Source organism: Myodes glareolus, chromosome 19, assembly GCF_982192425.1.
Source record: "Myodes glareolus chromosome 19, mMyoGla1.1, whole genome shotgun sequence".
Classification (NCBI taxonomy): Eukaryota; Metazoa; Chordata; class Mammalia; order Rodentia; family Cricetidae; genus Myodes; species Myodes glareolus.
The window spans coordinates 51,165,104-51,180,361 of record NC_142044.1 but is presented as its reverse complement, the minus strand read 5'-3'; the positions used below and the strand labels follow the sequence as shown (position 1 = coordinate 51,180,361).

The 15,258-nt window shown below is 46.7% G+C and overlaps 1 protein-coding gene across 5 annotated transcripts; it reads left to right on the top strand.

Annotated features, from left to right (window-relative positions):
* The first annotated feature begins 27 nt into the window (after positions 1-27).
* Positions 28-14,971, top strand: Alg12 (ALG12 alpha-1,6-mannosyltransferase). Of its 5 annotated transcripts, XM_048444903.3 has the most exons (12): positions 31-223; positions 630-843; positions 943-1,018; positions 2,708-3,066; positions 3,141-3,273; positions 6,342-6,515; positions 7,319-7,513; positions 9,389-9,492; positions 10,043-10,266; positions 13,752-13,921; positions 14,005-14,080; positions 14,231-14,971. In XM_048444903.3, the coding sequence occupies exons 4-12, from the start codon at positions 2,731-2,733 to the stop codon at positions 14,460-14,462; spliced, it is 1,644 nt and encodes a 547-aa protein (XP_048300860.3). In that variant the 5' UTR covers positions 31-223; positions 630-843; positions 943-1,018; positions 2,708-2,730; the 3' UTR covers positions 14,463-14,971. The 5 variants fall into 5 exon arrangements, with proteins under 5 accessions (XP_048300862.3, XP_048300861.3, XP_048300860.3 ...); XM_048444901.3 differs by lacking the exon at positions 630-843; XM_048444902.3 differs by lacking the exon at positions 31-223 and having other exon boundaries at positions 232-843.
* Positions 14,972-15,258: the final 287 nt, after the last annotated feature.

Sequence of the window (15,258 nt, the reverse complement as noted above, 5' to 3'; positions counted from 1 at the left end):
CCCGCCCCCTACTCACGGCCCGCGGCGGCCATCTTTACTCAGGGCCGCGAGCCCTCTCCTCTGTCGTTTGTCTGCGCTGTGGTGGCCATGTTAAGTTCGGGCAAAGACTTCGCTTGTGGGCCGAGTTTCCGCCTCCCGCTTCCTGCTGAGGGCGGTCGGCTGAGCTCCGAGGAGTCAGGACCAGAGAGAGCTGAAGAGTCCAGAGCTCGCCGTGGGGATTGAGGTACTCGGGAGGTGGCGAGGCTGGGGCTCTTCAGAGAGGGCTGCCTTAGCGCGCGTGTCGGCCTTTGAGTTCCCCACCTGGGGACTGAACAACTCACCTGGGTATCGGACCTCTGTCACATGGGGGCTGGACGTCTCACCTGAGGCCTGGACCTTTCGTCTGTCCCCCACCCTCCCGACCTGGTGGCCGACCTTTCACCTGTAAACTGAGCTCTGCTCTAGGGGACCGGCTCAGTGTGTTTGGGGGCCTCAGGCAGTGGGCACACAGTGACCTACCGAATTTTAAATGGCTTGAATGAGAAGTCATACGCAATTGTCTGGATTTTAGAGAGCACCTGTTTGTGCAGATCATCTGGTCTTTGATTGACAAGTAGGCCTCGTTTGCACCAGATCGTTTATGTTTCCAGCTTAAAGCCACAATTTGAACGAGTGATTCCGACAATTTCCGTGGAAGCCTTGGAATCCCCATTGACAGGGACCACAGGATCTTTGAAGGGTACTACCTAGTCTGAGGTGCCCTCCTTCTCCAAGCCACACTTGCTAACAGTATGGCCTTTTTGAACTTGGCCGCTCGAAGGCGGTTAGCCACCTGTCTGCCCAGCAGCTCCCCCAATTCCCTTGGTAGGTGGTTTTTTTGTACCGGTGACTACCTTAACGTTGTTTTTTGCGCCTGGTTGAACATTCTGACTTACCCTGAGCTTCTGTTGTCTTTGAAAATAGCTGCTGTTGGTCCTCAGCAGAAAACATCCCTCTCTGGCTGGGAGGAAGTGTCCTGGCTGGGAGGAAGGAGGATCAGGTGAGTTTGAAGGATAATTTCAGCCTAAATCTTTGATTTCCTTTAAAGGTATGAGGAGCAGAAGGTTGGGACAACTAAGTCAGAGTCCCTCAGGCAGCACATCCCACACTCTGCTGTCTCAGTGGCGTGGGTTCCACCCTCCTCTCTTTTTGTGACTGGGTCTCATATAGCTATGGCTGACCTGGACAACCAAGGATGACCTTGAACTTCTGATCCTCTTGCCTCTACCTCATACCTCCTAGGTGCTGGGTATTCACACATCTATCAACACACATAGGTTTTATGTGGTTCTGGGATTGAACCCAGGGTTTTGCACTCTTACCAAGTTGCTCAGGTTGGCCTTGAACTCTTGTTCCTCCTGTGTCAGCCTCTCAACTGCTAGGGTTATAGCTGTGCATCGCCATGCCCTTGTCTGTTTTTGTGCTAGGTTGAGAATATTATGTGCACATTGTTCCATAACCTGACATTTTTCTTTTAATCAAAAATCATACCTTGCAGCCAAATCTGGGACAAAGAAACGCAAGCTGGGCATTATTTACACTTTACTAAAGTCCTCGTGACATGCCTTCATGCAGGACTGATAAATGACTTTGGGGCATTTTCTTAGTTCATGTTGTGGGACAGCCTAGCTCATTGTGGGCTGTGCCGTCACTGGACTGGTGGTCCTGGGTGCTATAGGAAGGCAGGCTGAGCAGGCCATGAGGAGTAAGCCAGTAAGCAGCGCTCCTGCCTCCAGGTTCCTCCTGCCTTTGATTTCCTTGGATGACGGACTGTAAGCTGTAAGATGAAATAAACCATTTTCTCCCCAAGCTGCTCTTGGTCATGCTGTTTTATCACAGCAATATAAACCCTAACTAAGACAATAGGAATTGCAAGAATCATTGTATTTCAAAGGGTTGGAGTTGGAGAGATGTCTCTGTGGTTAGGAGTTCTGACTATTCTTTCAGAGGACCAGGATTCAGTTCCCAGTATGCACATAGTTCCTCACAACTGTCTGTAATTTCAGTTCCAAGGGATCAGATGCCCAGGCATACACATAGGCAAACCATCCATACACATAAAAAATAATTTTCAAAAAATTAGAAAGGTGTGTTGAACCTTTCTAGAGGAACAGAACTGATAGAATGAAGTATATGTAAATATGCATGCATGTGTATGTATATAGGAGATTTATTTATTAGAATGGCTTACAGACTGTGGTCTAGCTAGTCTAACAATGGCTGTCTACCAACAAAAGGTCCAAGAATCCAGTAGTTGTTCGGTCCACGAGGCTGGATGCTTCAGATGCTTTTCAGTGTACATTGAAATCCTAAAGAAGGAGGTTCTATTGCCAATGAAGGAATGGAATTGCCAGCAAGAGTGAAAAGAACAAGGAGGCGAAGAGAGCAAGCTTGCTTCTTCCATGTTCTTTATGTAGGCTGCCAGCAGCAAGGGTGACCCAGATTGCAGGTGGAGCTTCCCGCCTCAAAAGATTTACTTAAGAAAAAAATTCCTCACAGGTGTATCCAACTGCTTGGACTTTAGTTAATTTCAGATGTAGTCAAGGGCAGCTGTGATTCCTCTCCCCCAACATGTTACCAATGTGACCTCAAGCAGAGTATGACATTGAGGAGCCGTGTTTCTGTTCTCTCTGAATGTGTAGGGTAACAGTGTTAATGATGGGCACTTCTTGTCTTTGGTTCTGTGAAGGTCCATGAAGTTTAAAGCACCACATGGCTGGCAAGAAATCATCAGGCAAGCCGGGAGGTTTTGGTCGCACACCTTTAATTCCAGCACTCGGGATGCAGAGGCAGGCGAATCTCTGTGAGTTTGAGGGCAACAGAGCAAGTTCCAGGACAGCCAAAGCTACACAAAGGGACCCTGTCTCGAAGAACCAAAAGAAAAAGAAAAAAACCAAATCACCGGGGAGGCAGCCCCTGCTGTTTCTGGGCCTGTTGGTCACTGCAGCCGCTATTCACCTTGTTGCCTGTCCCTATACCAAGGTGGAGGAAAGCTTTAACCTACAGGCTACACATGATCTGCTGTACCACCAGCTGAATATAGACAAGGTGAGGCTGCTGCTTGGTGCTGAGACCTGCTTTCCCTCCCCAGACTCTGTGTTGATCACCCATTTTTCTTGCAGTATGATCACCACGAGTTTCCTGGAGTTGTTCCCCGGACGTTCCTTGGGCCACTGTTGATTGCAGTGTTCTCCAGTCCTGTGGTTTATGTGCTTTCACTGTTGGAAGTATCCAAGTTTTATTCTCAGTTGACAGGTAAGAGCCTGGCATGGGTGAGACCTGTAACATCATCACTGGGAGAGGGGGGGAGAATAGGGTGGGAGTTGGCAGGACTTGCTGTAGCCTTGCCACCAAACTTGGGACAAGAAAGTAGGAGCTGTACCTTAGACTCCACTGAAGTCCTCATGACATCGCATGGATGTAGGGCTAGTGAAGAAGGTGGCAACAGCTTCTCCTGCTCCTCTTTCAGCTTTAGGGCCGTAGCAGTAACTCCCAGAGCCTTAGCTGCCGCAGTGTGCATACTCCACAGGTTGGAATGAGCAGACAGCCTTTGAGGTCAGACATTATCATACTGGTCTGCATACAGAACCCCTGGTCCCTTCTCTGTGCTCCTGAGTACTTTGTAAAGTTTTTTATTGATGCAGAAGATTTCTTCTTAGTAGTACAATAATACAATACAGTATTTTAGCACAGGTTTATGATATAGCAAAAAGACCAGAACATTTAACTTTTTTTGTTTATTTGTTTCTTCAGATACTTGTTTTGGGGTATTGAGAACATTGTGATTCCTCTTTATTTTTATATATGTATTTGCTTGTTTGAAGCCAGGGTCTCACTATGTATCCCAGGATGGCCTAGGACTCACAGTCCTCCTGCCTCGTCTTCTGAAAGCTGGTTTGGCAGGTGTGTGCCATCACACCTGACTTCTCCAGCTGTCTTTTTTTTTTTTTAAATTTTTTTATGATTTATTTATCTTTTATTTTATGTGCATTGGTGTGAAGGTGTCAGGTCCCCTGGAATTGGATTTTCAGACAGTTGTGAGCTGCCATGTGGGTGCTGGGAATTGAACCCGGGTCCTCTGGAAGAGCAGTCAGTGTTCTTAACCGCTGAGCTATTTCTCCAGCCCCCTCCAGCTGTCTTAAAGTGAGTCTCCATTGGTGACAGACACACTGCCACGTTGGAGATCAGAGCTCATCCCACTTCTATAGTTGGGACCCATTCTTTTGTTTTTGTTTTTTAATGTGACTGAGTGTTTTTGCTACACATGTGTATGTGCACCATGGATGTGTCTCGTGCCTGTGGTAGTCAGAAGAGAGCAGATTCCTTGGAACTGGAGTTACAGATGGTTGTGAGCTACTGTGTGGGTAGTAGGAATTGAACTGGGGTCCTCTATAATTGCACTTTAAGTACTCTTAACTGCTGAGATACCTCTCCAGCACCCCTGACTCATCTGTATTTTTGTTTTCTTTTTTAAGACATTTTTTTTCACTATGTAACTTTGGCTGTTTGGATGTCCTGGAGTGCATGCTATAGACCAGGCTGGCCTTGAACTCATAGAGATCTGCCTGCTTCTGCCTCCTGCATGCTGGGGATTAAAGATGTTTGCCACCACACCAAGCCATCTCTCATACCCACCCACCTACCTCCACCCCTGAGCTGAAGACTGAACCCAGAGCCTTTGCACTCAATGCGCAAGCGCTCTACCACTGAGCTAAATCCCTGACTCTATACTTTTTTTTTTTAATATATACTAGGTTAAGAAGATTATATGCACATTGTTCTATAACCTGACATCTTTTTAGTCAAAATCACACTTTTCCAATTCAGAATATTTGTGTCTAACAAAGCTGGCCATAGTCAGATTTCAGTTTGTCTAGCCTATGTGGAATTATTTTTTTTTTAATTTTATGTACATTCATGTTTTTGCCTGCATGTGTGTCTGTGTAAAGGTGTTAGATCCCCTGAAACTGGAGTTACAGATAGGTATGAGCTGCCATGTGGGTGCTGGGACTTGAACCTGGGTCCTCTGGAAGAGCAATCACTGCTCTTAACAGCTGAGCCATCTCTCTAACCCCCATGGAAAGTTTTAAAAGCTAAATTCCTGAGGGAAACTCAGCCCACTTCTCAGAAAGGCTAATTAGGGTGGGGAGACCTGTCACTGCCCAGGGCAGCTTGTAGGCCTCGGCTCCTATGTAGGTGGGATCAAGGAGCCTTAAATGGGGCGGGGCCAAGCCTCAGCCCCTGAAGGAAATCTGTGGTGGTTTTGTTTTGGGGAGCTGAGTATGCCAACTGCTTTAGCACAATGACATTTTGTTCTCATCTGCTTTAAGCATGGGATTTCTGATGATGCCAGCTCCTGTAAGTGGCCCGAGCAAGTCCTCTCAGGGATGTGATAGCCATCCTAGAATAGAAGTTGTATGATCAACTGTCCTTGTCCAGGACTCAGGCAGAAGTTTGGGAAGAAGGGAGCCTTAGGATTCAGGTGACAGATTGAGCAGATGGGACCTTAAAGGAAGGAAAAGAGCTTTGGACATCATAAACAGAAGTGCGGTACAGACTCCTGGTAGCATCAGTACAGCAACTGGACCTAGATTCTCATGGACTCAGGTCCCAAAGTGAGACATCAGTGCTTTGAATCCAAAATCCAGTAGTACACAGGAAGAGGGAAGCCCAGTGCTGCACAGGTCCCACTCTGAATGCCTGGGTTAGCTTCTAAAAGTTTGCAGCTTCCATTCTGAGGTTGCTCCCATGGCTAACAGTTTCTTGGGCCATCGCTTTAGGCCTTGGCACCCACTGGCCAGTGGCTAATAAGGCTTGTCTACTCTGAGGATATGTGGGCTGGCCCTGCCCAGGGGTACCTGTCTCACCTGTCTTCAAAAGCTCACTTGCTCCAGGGATAGTTTCCATTCATTCTCCTGCCCCTGAAGCTGGTGTTCCCACCACAGTATGATCTGGATGCTTCACAGGGTTGGATTTGAGTCGACCCTTAATCAGCACTGTCCCCCACAACCACCTAGTCTAGAGGTCCCTGGTTACCCTGCCCTTCCAACACTGCTCTCCAGCTTTGCCCAGCATTCAGCAAACACTCAGCCAGGCCTGTGGGACTGCAAGGAGGAAAGAAGCTTGGATGATGTGGGTCTCGGTGTAAACACAGGCCTAGGTCTCTCATGGCCACTTTTGGTACCAAATGTGTACTCCCAGGTGGTCCCCTGCATATTGTCACTGACTAGCACTGCAAGTGACACTCGAAGAGCCCCTGGCTTCATCATCCGTGTGTGCTCTTGAGTCACTCACAACATGATTTTGTTGCTCATCTTACTTAGTCAGAGGAGTCCTTGGACTTGGAGTGATTTTTGGACTCTGGACGTTACAAAAAGAAGTGAGACGACAGTTTGGGGCCACAGTGGCTGCCATGTTCTGCTGGATATCAGCCACACAGTTTCACCTCATGTTCTACTGTACGAGGACCCTTCCCAACGTGCTGGCTCTGACTGTGGGTATGTAGCTTCAGAGTATACCTTCTGGTCTCTCACCTCAGCTAAGCACACACACATCAGCCCACGCACTGTACCCATTCCATTGGCTCTTCATAAACTGCTCAGGGTCTCCTGTTATGGAAGCAGGAATCTCAGTATTCACGGTTGGCACTTTGTAGAAAACGCTACCCTGGAGTACCTGTGTGCCATCCCAGCAGGCAAGTGTGAGTCTTTGGAGTTTGTCTGTATGTGTTTTGGGACATAGTTCCACTATGTAGTCAGGGCTAGCGTTGAATACTAGATCCTCCTGCCTTAAACCCTACAGTGCTGAGCAGTCACAGCTTCTAGAGTAATTTTTTTAAAGATTTATTTTGTGTACATGAGTGTTCTATATGTATTTAAACAGATCGTGTGTATGCAGTGCCTGCAGAGGGCAGAAGAGGGCATCCGGTCCTCTGGAACGGGAATTACAGATAGTTGTGAGCTGTCCTGTGCCACCACCACCCAGCCGAGCAGCCAGTCTTTTAATGACTGAGCCATTACTCCAGCCCCCATAGAGTGATTTGTGTGTGTGTGTGTGTCTTTTATAATAAGAAAGCAAGCCTGGTGGTAGCACAGCCTTTAATCTCAGCACTCTAGAGGCAGAGGCAGGCGGATCTCTGAGTTTGAGGCCAGCCTGGTCTACAGAACAAGTTCCATGGCAGCCAGGATTGTTACACAGAGAAACCTTGTCTCGAAAAACAGAAACAAACAAAACAAAACAAAACAAAAAAAGAAAGGAAGAAAGTGAATCTCCTTTATTGTGTGTGTTTTGTGTTTTGCAGTTCTTCCAGCCCTCACAGCCTGGCTGCAGCATAAGTGGGCTCTCTTTATCTGGCTCTCAGCCTTCGCCATTATTGCCTTCAGGGCTGAGCTGTGCATGCTGCTGGGCCTTATGCTGCTGCTGACCTTATACCAAAGAAGATTGTCTGTAGCCAGATTGCTCCAGCATGCTGTCCCAGCAGGGATTCTCTGTCTAGGCAAGTAAACATCTCGGGTGTGTCTGTGCGTATTTCAGTTTTGGTATTTTGAGACAGAGTCCTACTGTCTTAGTTACTGTTCAATTGCTGTGAAGACACACCAGGACCAAGGCAGCTTATGAAAAAAGCTTTTTAACTGGGGGCTGGCTTACAGTTTTAGAAAGTTCGTCCTTGATCATCATTGCTTGATCATCATTGCAGGAAGCATGGCAGCAGGCAGGCATGGCACTGGAGCAATAGCTGGGAGCTTACATCCTGATTTGCAGGCAGCAGGAAGAAACAGAAAGAAAAATTGAGATTGGGCCTGGTGTGGCCTCATTGAAACCTCAAAGCTCAGCTCTAGTGACACACCTCCTCCAGTATGGCCACACCTAATCATTCTTAGACTCCCACCAACTAGGAACCAAACATTCAAATTTATTGGCTTATGGGGGATATTCTCTTTCAGACCACCACACTCACTGTGTAGCCCAGGCTGGCCTCAAATTCAAGTTCCTCCTGTGTTAGCCTTCATCGTGCTAAAATTACAAGTGTGCCAGTGCAACAGTGTGTACATGTGCGTATAGCATCCAGAGCTCAACCTCTGTCGTTCCTCACTGAGTTAGCCACCTTGGTTTGGTTTTTTTTTTTTTTTTTCTAATTTTTGAGAAATATTTATTTCTATTTTATGTGTATGGGTACTTTGCCTGTATCTATGTCTGTGTACTGCATGTGTGCCTGGTGCCCTTGGAGGCCATATAGAGCATCAGATTCTCAGGAATTAGAGTTACGGACAGTTGTTAGCCACTGTGTGTGTGTGCTAATAAGATGTCTCGCCAATCTCATACTCATATACTCATACATATACACACACACATACACACACAAGACAGGGTCTTCTTTGTAGTCCTGTCCTGGAACTCACTCTGTAAATAAAGTTGTCCTTGAACTCAGAGATCCACCAGCCTCTACCTCCTGAGTATTGGGATTAAAGGCATGCACCACTACATGCAACCCATTCCTAGTTTTTTAATGCGGGCTCTGGGATGAAATACAGGCCTTCATGCTTGTAAGGACAGCTCCTTACTAAGCTGTTGTCTCAACCCTTCAGATTTGTTTTTTTTGCTTTTTTTAATTTTATTACACTTAACTTTTTTTAGTGAGTGTGTCTGTCAGTCTGTCTGTGTGCATGGCCACACATGAGCCACACAGTGCACATTTGGAGGTCAGAGCACAACTTGTGGGAGTTAGGTTCCAGGGATTGAACTCAGATCATTAGGCTTGGCAGCAAGTTCCTTTACCCACTGGCCCCCAAAAGATTTTTTAATCTTCATTTACTTTTAGTTATGTTTATACACATGTATCCTGGTGTGGTAATAATGGGTGTGTGATTGTAGGCACCTGTAGAATCCAGAAGACTATATTGTATTTCCTAGAACTGAAGTAACAGGCAGTTGTGAGCCTTTGTTTGTGGGTTCTGGAAACTGAACTTGGGCCCTCTGAAAATCTGTACTCTTAACTACTGAGTCCTCTCTCCAGCCCCAACCTTTTTTGTTTTTTGTTTTTTTAAAGATGGAAATAGATGATCCAAACTTTGACAGCAGTAGAACCTCCCACTTCTGTCTCTTAGTGGTTTCTGTCTGGAAGCCTGCATCCACCCACTGTTCTTTAAGCTACCTGACCAGGCAAGAGGAGGGCAGTGTGCCCTGTGCTAGGGATGATACTTGATGGGAATTGGTGTCACACACTACTAGCTCCATTTATGGGATGCTTCTGGCAGTTTCTGTGACCATGCAGCCACTTTGTGGGGTTAGTTAAGTACAGTGCACATGTGGATTGAGGCTTGAATTTTAGTTGACAATGTTCCTTACTGAGACTCTTTTGTTCTGTTATTAGGACTGACAGTTGCTGTGGACTCCTATTTCTGGAGATACCTTGTATGGCCAGAAGGAGAGGTGCTTTGGTACAACACTGTCCTGAACAAAAGTTCCAACTGGGGCGTATCCTTTCAGCATTCGAGAAGGAGTGCACAGGCTTGTCAGCCCCATGACCCTGGCCTCCGCCTCCTGTCTCCCTGTCAGGCAGCTGATCCGGCACAGGTAGGGTGGCTGTCTAAAGAAGCTTCTGTTGCTCACACCTGGGATTCATTTGCCCTGGGTGGCACTGAGGACTGTAATGCCTTCTGCATATTTTAACGTGCCAACATCTCCTCAAGCATCGCCTAGTCTTAGGGAGCATCGCCATGGTTCATCATATAGTCTGCCTTCAACAGTGTTTATCACCAAGTACTTCAGGTAGACTCGTGGTTAGAAAGGACAGCATAGCTATGATTTGACGACATGCCATCTTCATCTATTAATGCTGTAAAAAATTGGGAATGCTGTGCCCAAGATCGTTCATCCTATAGCTTCTGAGCAGGTCTCTGCTGTGTCTTTGGCATAACTGTCTTTGGGGCCACTTCAGCCTTGATGCTGTTACCATCCTAGTTCATTTAAGTGGACAATGACTCAGTCTCTGACATTATCAGTGCTTCCTTAACCTAACCTCAAGACCTCCCCGCTCCTGTGGTATTTCTACTCTGCCCTGCCCCGAGGCCTGGGCTGCAGCCTTCTCTTCATACCCTTGGGGGCAGTGGACAAGAGGACCCATGCACTGGCCCTGCCAAGCCTGGGATTCGTGGCTTTGTACTCGCTCCTCCCGCATAAGGAACTGCGGTTCATCATCTATACCTTCCCTGCACTCAACATCATGGCTGCCAGAGGATGCACCTATGTGTGAGGATTTCATCCTTGAGATTCTTGTCTGCTGTCTCACTTTTACTGTATTTTCTGGGGGTGCTGGGGATTACCCAGCTGATAGGTTTTTGGTTTTTTGAGGCAGGGTTTCTCTGTATAGCTTATGGAGCCTGTCCTGGAACTTTCTCTATGGACCAGGCTGGCCTCGAACTCACAGAGATTCACCTGCCTCTGCCTCCAAAGTGCTGGGATTAAAGGTGTGCGCCACCACCGCCTGGCTGCTGATAGATATTTTTAACACTGCATTAAAAATAGGTTTGCTGGGCTGGGTGTGATAGCACACGCCTTTGATCCCAAAAGCAAGGGTAAGTGGGTCTCTGAGTTCAAGGCTAGTGTGCTCTATATAGTGAGATCTTGTCTCAAAAAAGAAAAAAAAATGACTGTTTGCTGGTTTAACATTCAAATCACAACGTACCTCTTGCTGCTTTTATCTTTGTGTGCTTTCTGCCTTTAGTCAGCTCAAAATTGCATGGAAGGTACAGACCCTGGCTTGGGTCACCGATGAAGGTGGATGTTAATTTGTGTGCAAGAACAGACTTGTGGATGACAAGTCCTCCTCCTCTATTTTGTTTACTTGTTTTTCAAGACAGGGTTTCTTTATATAACATCCTTGGCTGTCCTGGAACTTGCTTTATAGACCAGGCTGGTCTCGAACTCACTGAGATCTGGCTGCTTCTGCCTCCCAAATGCTGGGATTAAAGGCATATGCCACCTCCACCTGATCTCTCTCTCTCTCTTTCTCTCTCTCTCTCTCAACCTCAACCCTGTCATAGTTTACTCAGGTACCTTAGTTGGAATAGAGTTGGTGAAATTGTACTGAAAAAATCTGTGTTTGAGGCCAACAGTTTAAAATTTTGTTTGGTAGACTATTTCTTAAATGTCCAGAGAGCAGGTGTTCTCCTCTCTGTCATGGTCTTTGTCATAGTCTGCACAGCTGTTAACAGCCATTGTTTAAAGGCATCTTCAGATGGCTGACAGTGAAAACGAAGGCAGTGTCATGTCCCATCAACTGAGATAGAACAGAAGACAACCTGGAGTTTATTTGGGGGTGACCTAAGCTGCAGTTTAGAAACCAGGTTCAAGCTGAAGTGGGCTGTGATCTTACAGACCTAATTGAGTCTTAAAGGCAAAACTTCAGGGAAGGTGGGGGTGCCATCCGTTGCCTCCAGAAATCTAATGGAGCAGGTGGAGTGACTCACACCTATAAGCCCAGTCCTTGGGAACACCAGCTTGAGCCATCCCAAGCTACATAATGAGTTTCAGATCATCCTGAGCTATAGGATGAGCCTTTCTCAAAAATAAAAATTAGGAAAAAGGCTGGGATGAAGCTCAGTTTGTTAAGAGTACCTGCTTAGCATGCACAATGCTCTTGATTCAACCTCAGCACCACATAAATTGGGTGCAGTTGTACATGCATGTAACTGCTCAGGAGGTGGAGGTTCAAGGTTATCTTTGGCTCTATAGCCATTTCAAAACCAACCTGAACTACACAAAGACCCTAAACAAATAAATAAACAAACAAATTTAAAATGTCTAGATCAGTGCAGGTGAGTAGCAAACTGACTTAGACAGGATGACTTAGAGAATGCATGTAAAGCTATTCCTAGAAATTGACCAAGAAGATCAAAGATAAAGACATCTTGGAGCTGGGTATGATAGTGCACACCTGAAAGCCCAGTGTTCAGGAAGGGAGATGGACCATAGGTAAAAATGCCTGCTATACAAGCGTGGGGTCTGCATCTGGGTCCCCAGCACCTCTGTAAAAAGCTAGATATTGCCACATGGTAACCTGTAACTCCAGTGATGGGGAACAGAGGCAGGAGGATTGCTATGACTCGGCTTAATTGAAAAACTGGCAGATTCCATGTTCAGTGAGAGGCATTATTTCAAAGGAATGAGATAGTGAGTGATAGAGGACGATTCCTGATGTTCTCTGACTTCTGCATGTGCACACCTGAATGTGTGCATTTGTGCACAGAGGTGCACACACAGACCACACTCATGCCCCCATAGAAAATGGCAACCCCTTCTTTCAATCAAAGATAGTCTTGGGAAGGAAGAAAGGGTGAACCAATCCCAGGACCTGGTACAGGGTTGGACTGTTGGGCTTGAGATTCCAAGCACACTGAAAGAAGATACCCCAGAACTGAGCACCTTGTTGAAGTCTGCCTCCCTGTCCTCAGGCTGGCATTTTGGAGGCTTTGATTTGCTTTGTGTGGTTTGTGAGCTGGACTTCTGCCCTAAATGAGGAGTCTTTTTAAATGCCTTTTAAAAAATCTAGTATAAACTTGAATTGGCATCTTGAGTGGAAATTTGAAGTTTTTATTTACTTATATTATTAATACACCCCCCAAGTGTGCATTTTGGGGGGTACACATGCTATGGCAAGAATGTGGAGGTCAGAGGAGCCAGTGGAGCCAGTTCTCTCTTTACATGTGTATGTGGGTTTGCGGATTGTACTCAAGTTACCAGGAATACATGACAAGTGCTTTACCCACTGAGCTATCTCATTGGCCCTTTTTGTTTGAGACAGTCCTACTGTGTGACCCAGGCTGACTTCAAATTTGCCATCATTATTCATCAGCCTTTCCAGTGCTGGGATTCCAGGCCTGTACCACTCCGCACAACTGCAGAGTTCTTCAGATGGGATTTTAGTCACTTTGGTTACTTGTGTATTTTAGGGCATGCTTAGCTTAAGCTCAGGAGTTACAACTGTCTGTCCCCATATGCCAGTAAAAAAGACTAAGCACATTAAAAAGAACAGATAAGGGAGCACTGACATGAGCTTTAGTTTAAACAGAATTAGGTAGGGGCAAGAGGTACGCATAATTAAGAAGTCTTGGTCACAGTGTGGTCTGGTTGATGATTATCTCAGTTCTGGTTCTACAAGGAGGTGAGAAGACAGTCCAGTTACCCTGAGATGACCATTCCTGCTGGGGGTGATCTCATCATGAGATGATCTGTCTGTGGGGTTTAGGACAACTGGAGATTTAAGGTGCCTTCTGTGGATTTGGAGCAGGCCATTGTCAAAGTGGACAGTAAGATGCCTCAGTTACTCTGTGCCTTCAACCTTGAAGGAACATGAAATGGATTCACTGTCGTCAGCTTATAGACAAGACTCCTTGATATGTGACATATCTAGACTCAGAACTAAACCAGTGAGGGACCCAGAGTCTCAAGACAGAAGACATGCAGAAAGAACCTGGGAATGCCAGGCTTTTGTCTGCTTTTAGTTAGCATGTGGTCCCAGGTGAGGAACTGGTACTTTTTAGCAAAAGCAGTTTCAAAGTCCTTTTATTCTTTGGCTGATTACCCAGATGTATCCTTGATTAGCTTCCCTGCTTGTAATGACTTGGTGAAGTTGGAGTGGCTGATATTCTAGGACCACTTTTCCTAGATGTGCCTGGATAATGCTGGTGTTCTTGCCACCATATGCTTTTCATTGAATATCTTTCTTTTTACAGCCTGAATAACTATAAAAAGTCTTGGTTGTACAAGATGGGAGCTCTGTTTGTGATAGGACACATCATGGTAAATGTGGCATATTCAGCCACATCCCTCTATGTATCCCATTTCAACTATCCTGGTGGTGTTGCAATGCAGCGGCTACATGAATTGGTGCCACCCCAGACAGGTTGGTACAGAGTGCTTCCTGGGGACCAGGCTGACCCTGAGTAAGGTACCATGTTGACATCTAACTGAGATTTGGTTTTCTAGATGTCCATCTGCACATTGATGTGGCTGCTGCCCAGACAGGTGTATCACGATTTCTACAGGTCAACGATGACTGGAGGTTTGTTTCTGAAACATTATGCTACAGGTGGAGTTGCTTCTCACAGAGGCCACCTAGAAGTCACTTCAGTGGCACCCAGGTGGTAGGGAGAGGTGGTGTGAGACAGGCGAAGGTGAGTGCAGTGGAGACAGGTGGCTTTTTCTCTCCCAGGTATGACAAGAGGGAGGACGTGCAGCCTGGAGCAAAGCGCATGCTGGACTACACACACATCCTCATGGGGGCAGCACCCAGGCACCTGGCCCTCTACAGGGAGACACACCGTGTCCTGGCCAGTATTGAGGGCACTACAGGTGTGAGTCTGGCTCTGACAAAGCTGCCGCCCTTTGATGTCAACCTACAGACAAAACTGGTGCTTCTGGAGCGGCTGCTTAGGCCAGCCTGAGAGGGTGGTCGTTCACCATGAGCCTCAAGTGGATCGTCCTTCTGACTCGGTGCCGACAGTTCAGGAAAACAAAGAAAAGGACCAAGGACTTCCAGCATGTCCTTGGTGTTGACTTGTAGCAGGAGGGCCCTGCCATAGCCACACCTAGGGCACAGGGCTAAGAGTGTGGAGCCCAGGACCTACTACCAAATGTGATAGTGGCCTGCTCAGACCTGTCTGCCATGGTTAGGTGGCCCACAGGATCATATATATTAAAATTGGGAACTATTCATAACCAGCAGGGGACAGTGAGCAGGCTACAGCACCCTGCCACCCTAGCTCTGCAGTGATCCTTGGTGTGTATTTCCTGCCCCTGAACCACACTTGTGGCCATGACCTCAGGAGACCATAATATAAACCCGGAGCTTCGGCACAGGGAAGCCCCCCCCTCCCCCGTTATTGCAGCTGTTGATTCTTAGGACATAAACATGTTTATAAAAGAACAGAAATAAAAATTATGGTTTCTTATAGTGTCTTGTTCTGTGGTTGCTTCCAGGGATAGTCTCTGCCTTGGTTTCACAGTTGGGGTCACTGGCTCTATCACATTGTACTGAACATTCATTTATGAAGTGTGACAGTGCCAGTCATACAGGCAACAGATGATGTGTGCACATCATGCATCCAATATGCAGGCAGAAACCACACACACACAGCCTGCATAGCACAGATATGTACGGATACTACACAGCTATGAAGACTTGTGCCTGCGTGCGCACTCTTCAAATGTGTACAACAGGTGCTGTGTGTTTAGGCTAGG

Coding starts and splice junctions, on each gene's coding strand:
- Alg12 (XM_048444904.3), top strand. CDS start 2,731: ATGGCTGGCAAGAAATCATCAGGCAAGCCGGGAGGTTTTGGTCGCACA. Junction 6,516..7,318: donor CGTGCTGGCTCTGACTGTGG/GTATGTAGCTTC, acceptor TGTGTTTTGCAG/TTCTTCCAGCCCTCACAGCC. Junction 13,922..14,004: donor ATTGGTGCCACCCCAGACAG/GTTGGTACAGAG, acceptor TTGGTTTTCTAG/ATGTCCATCTGCACATTGAT.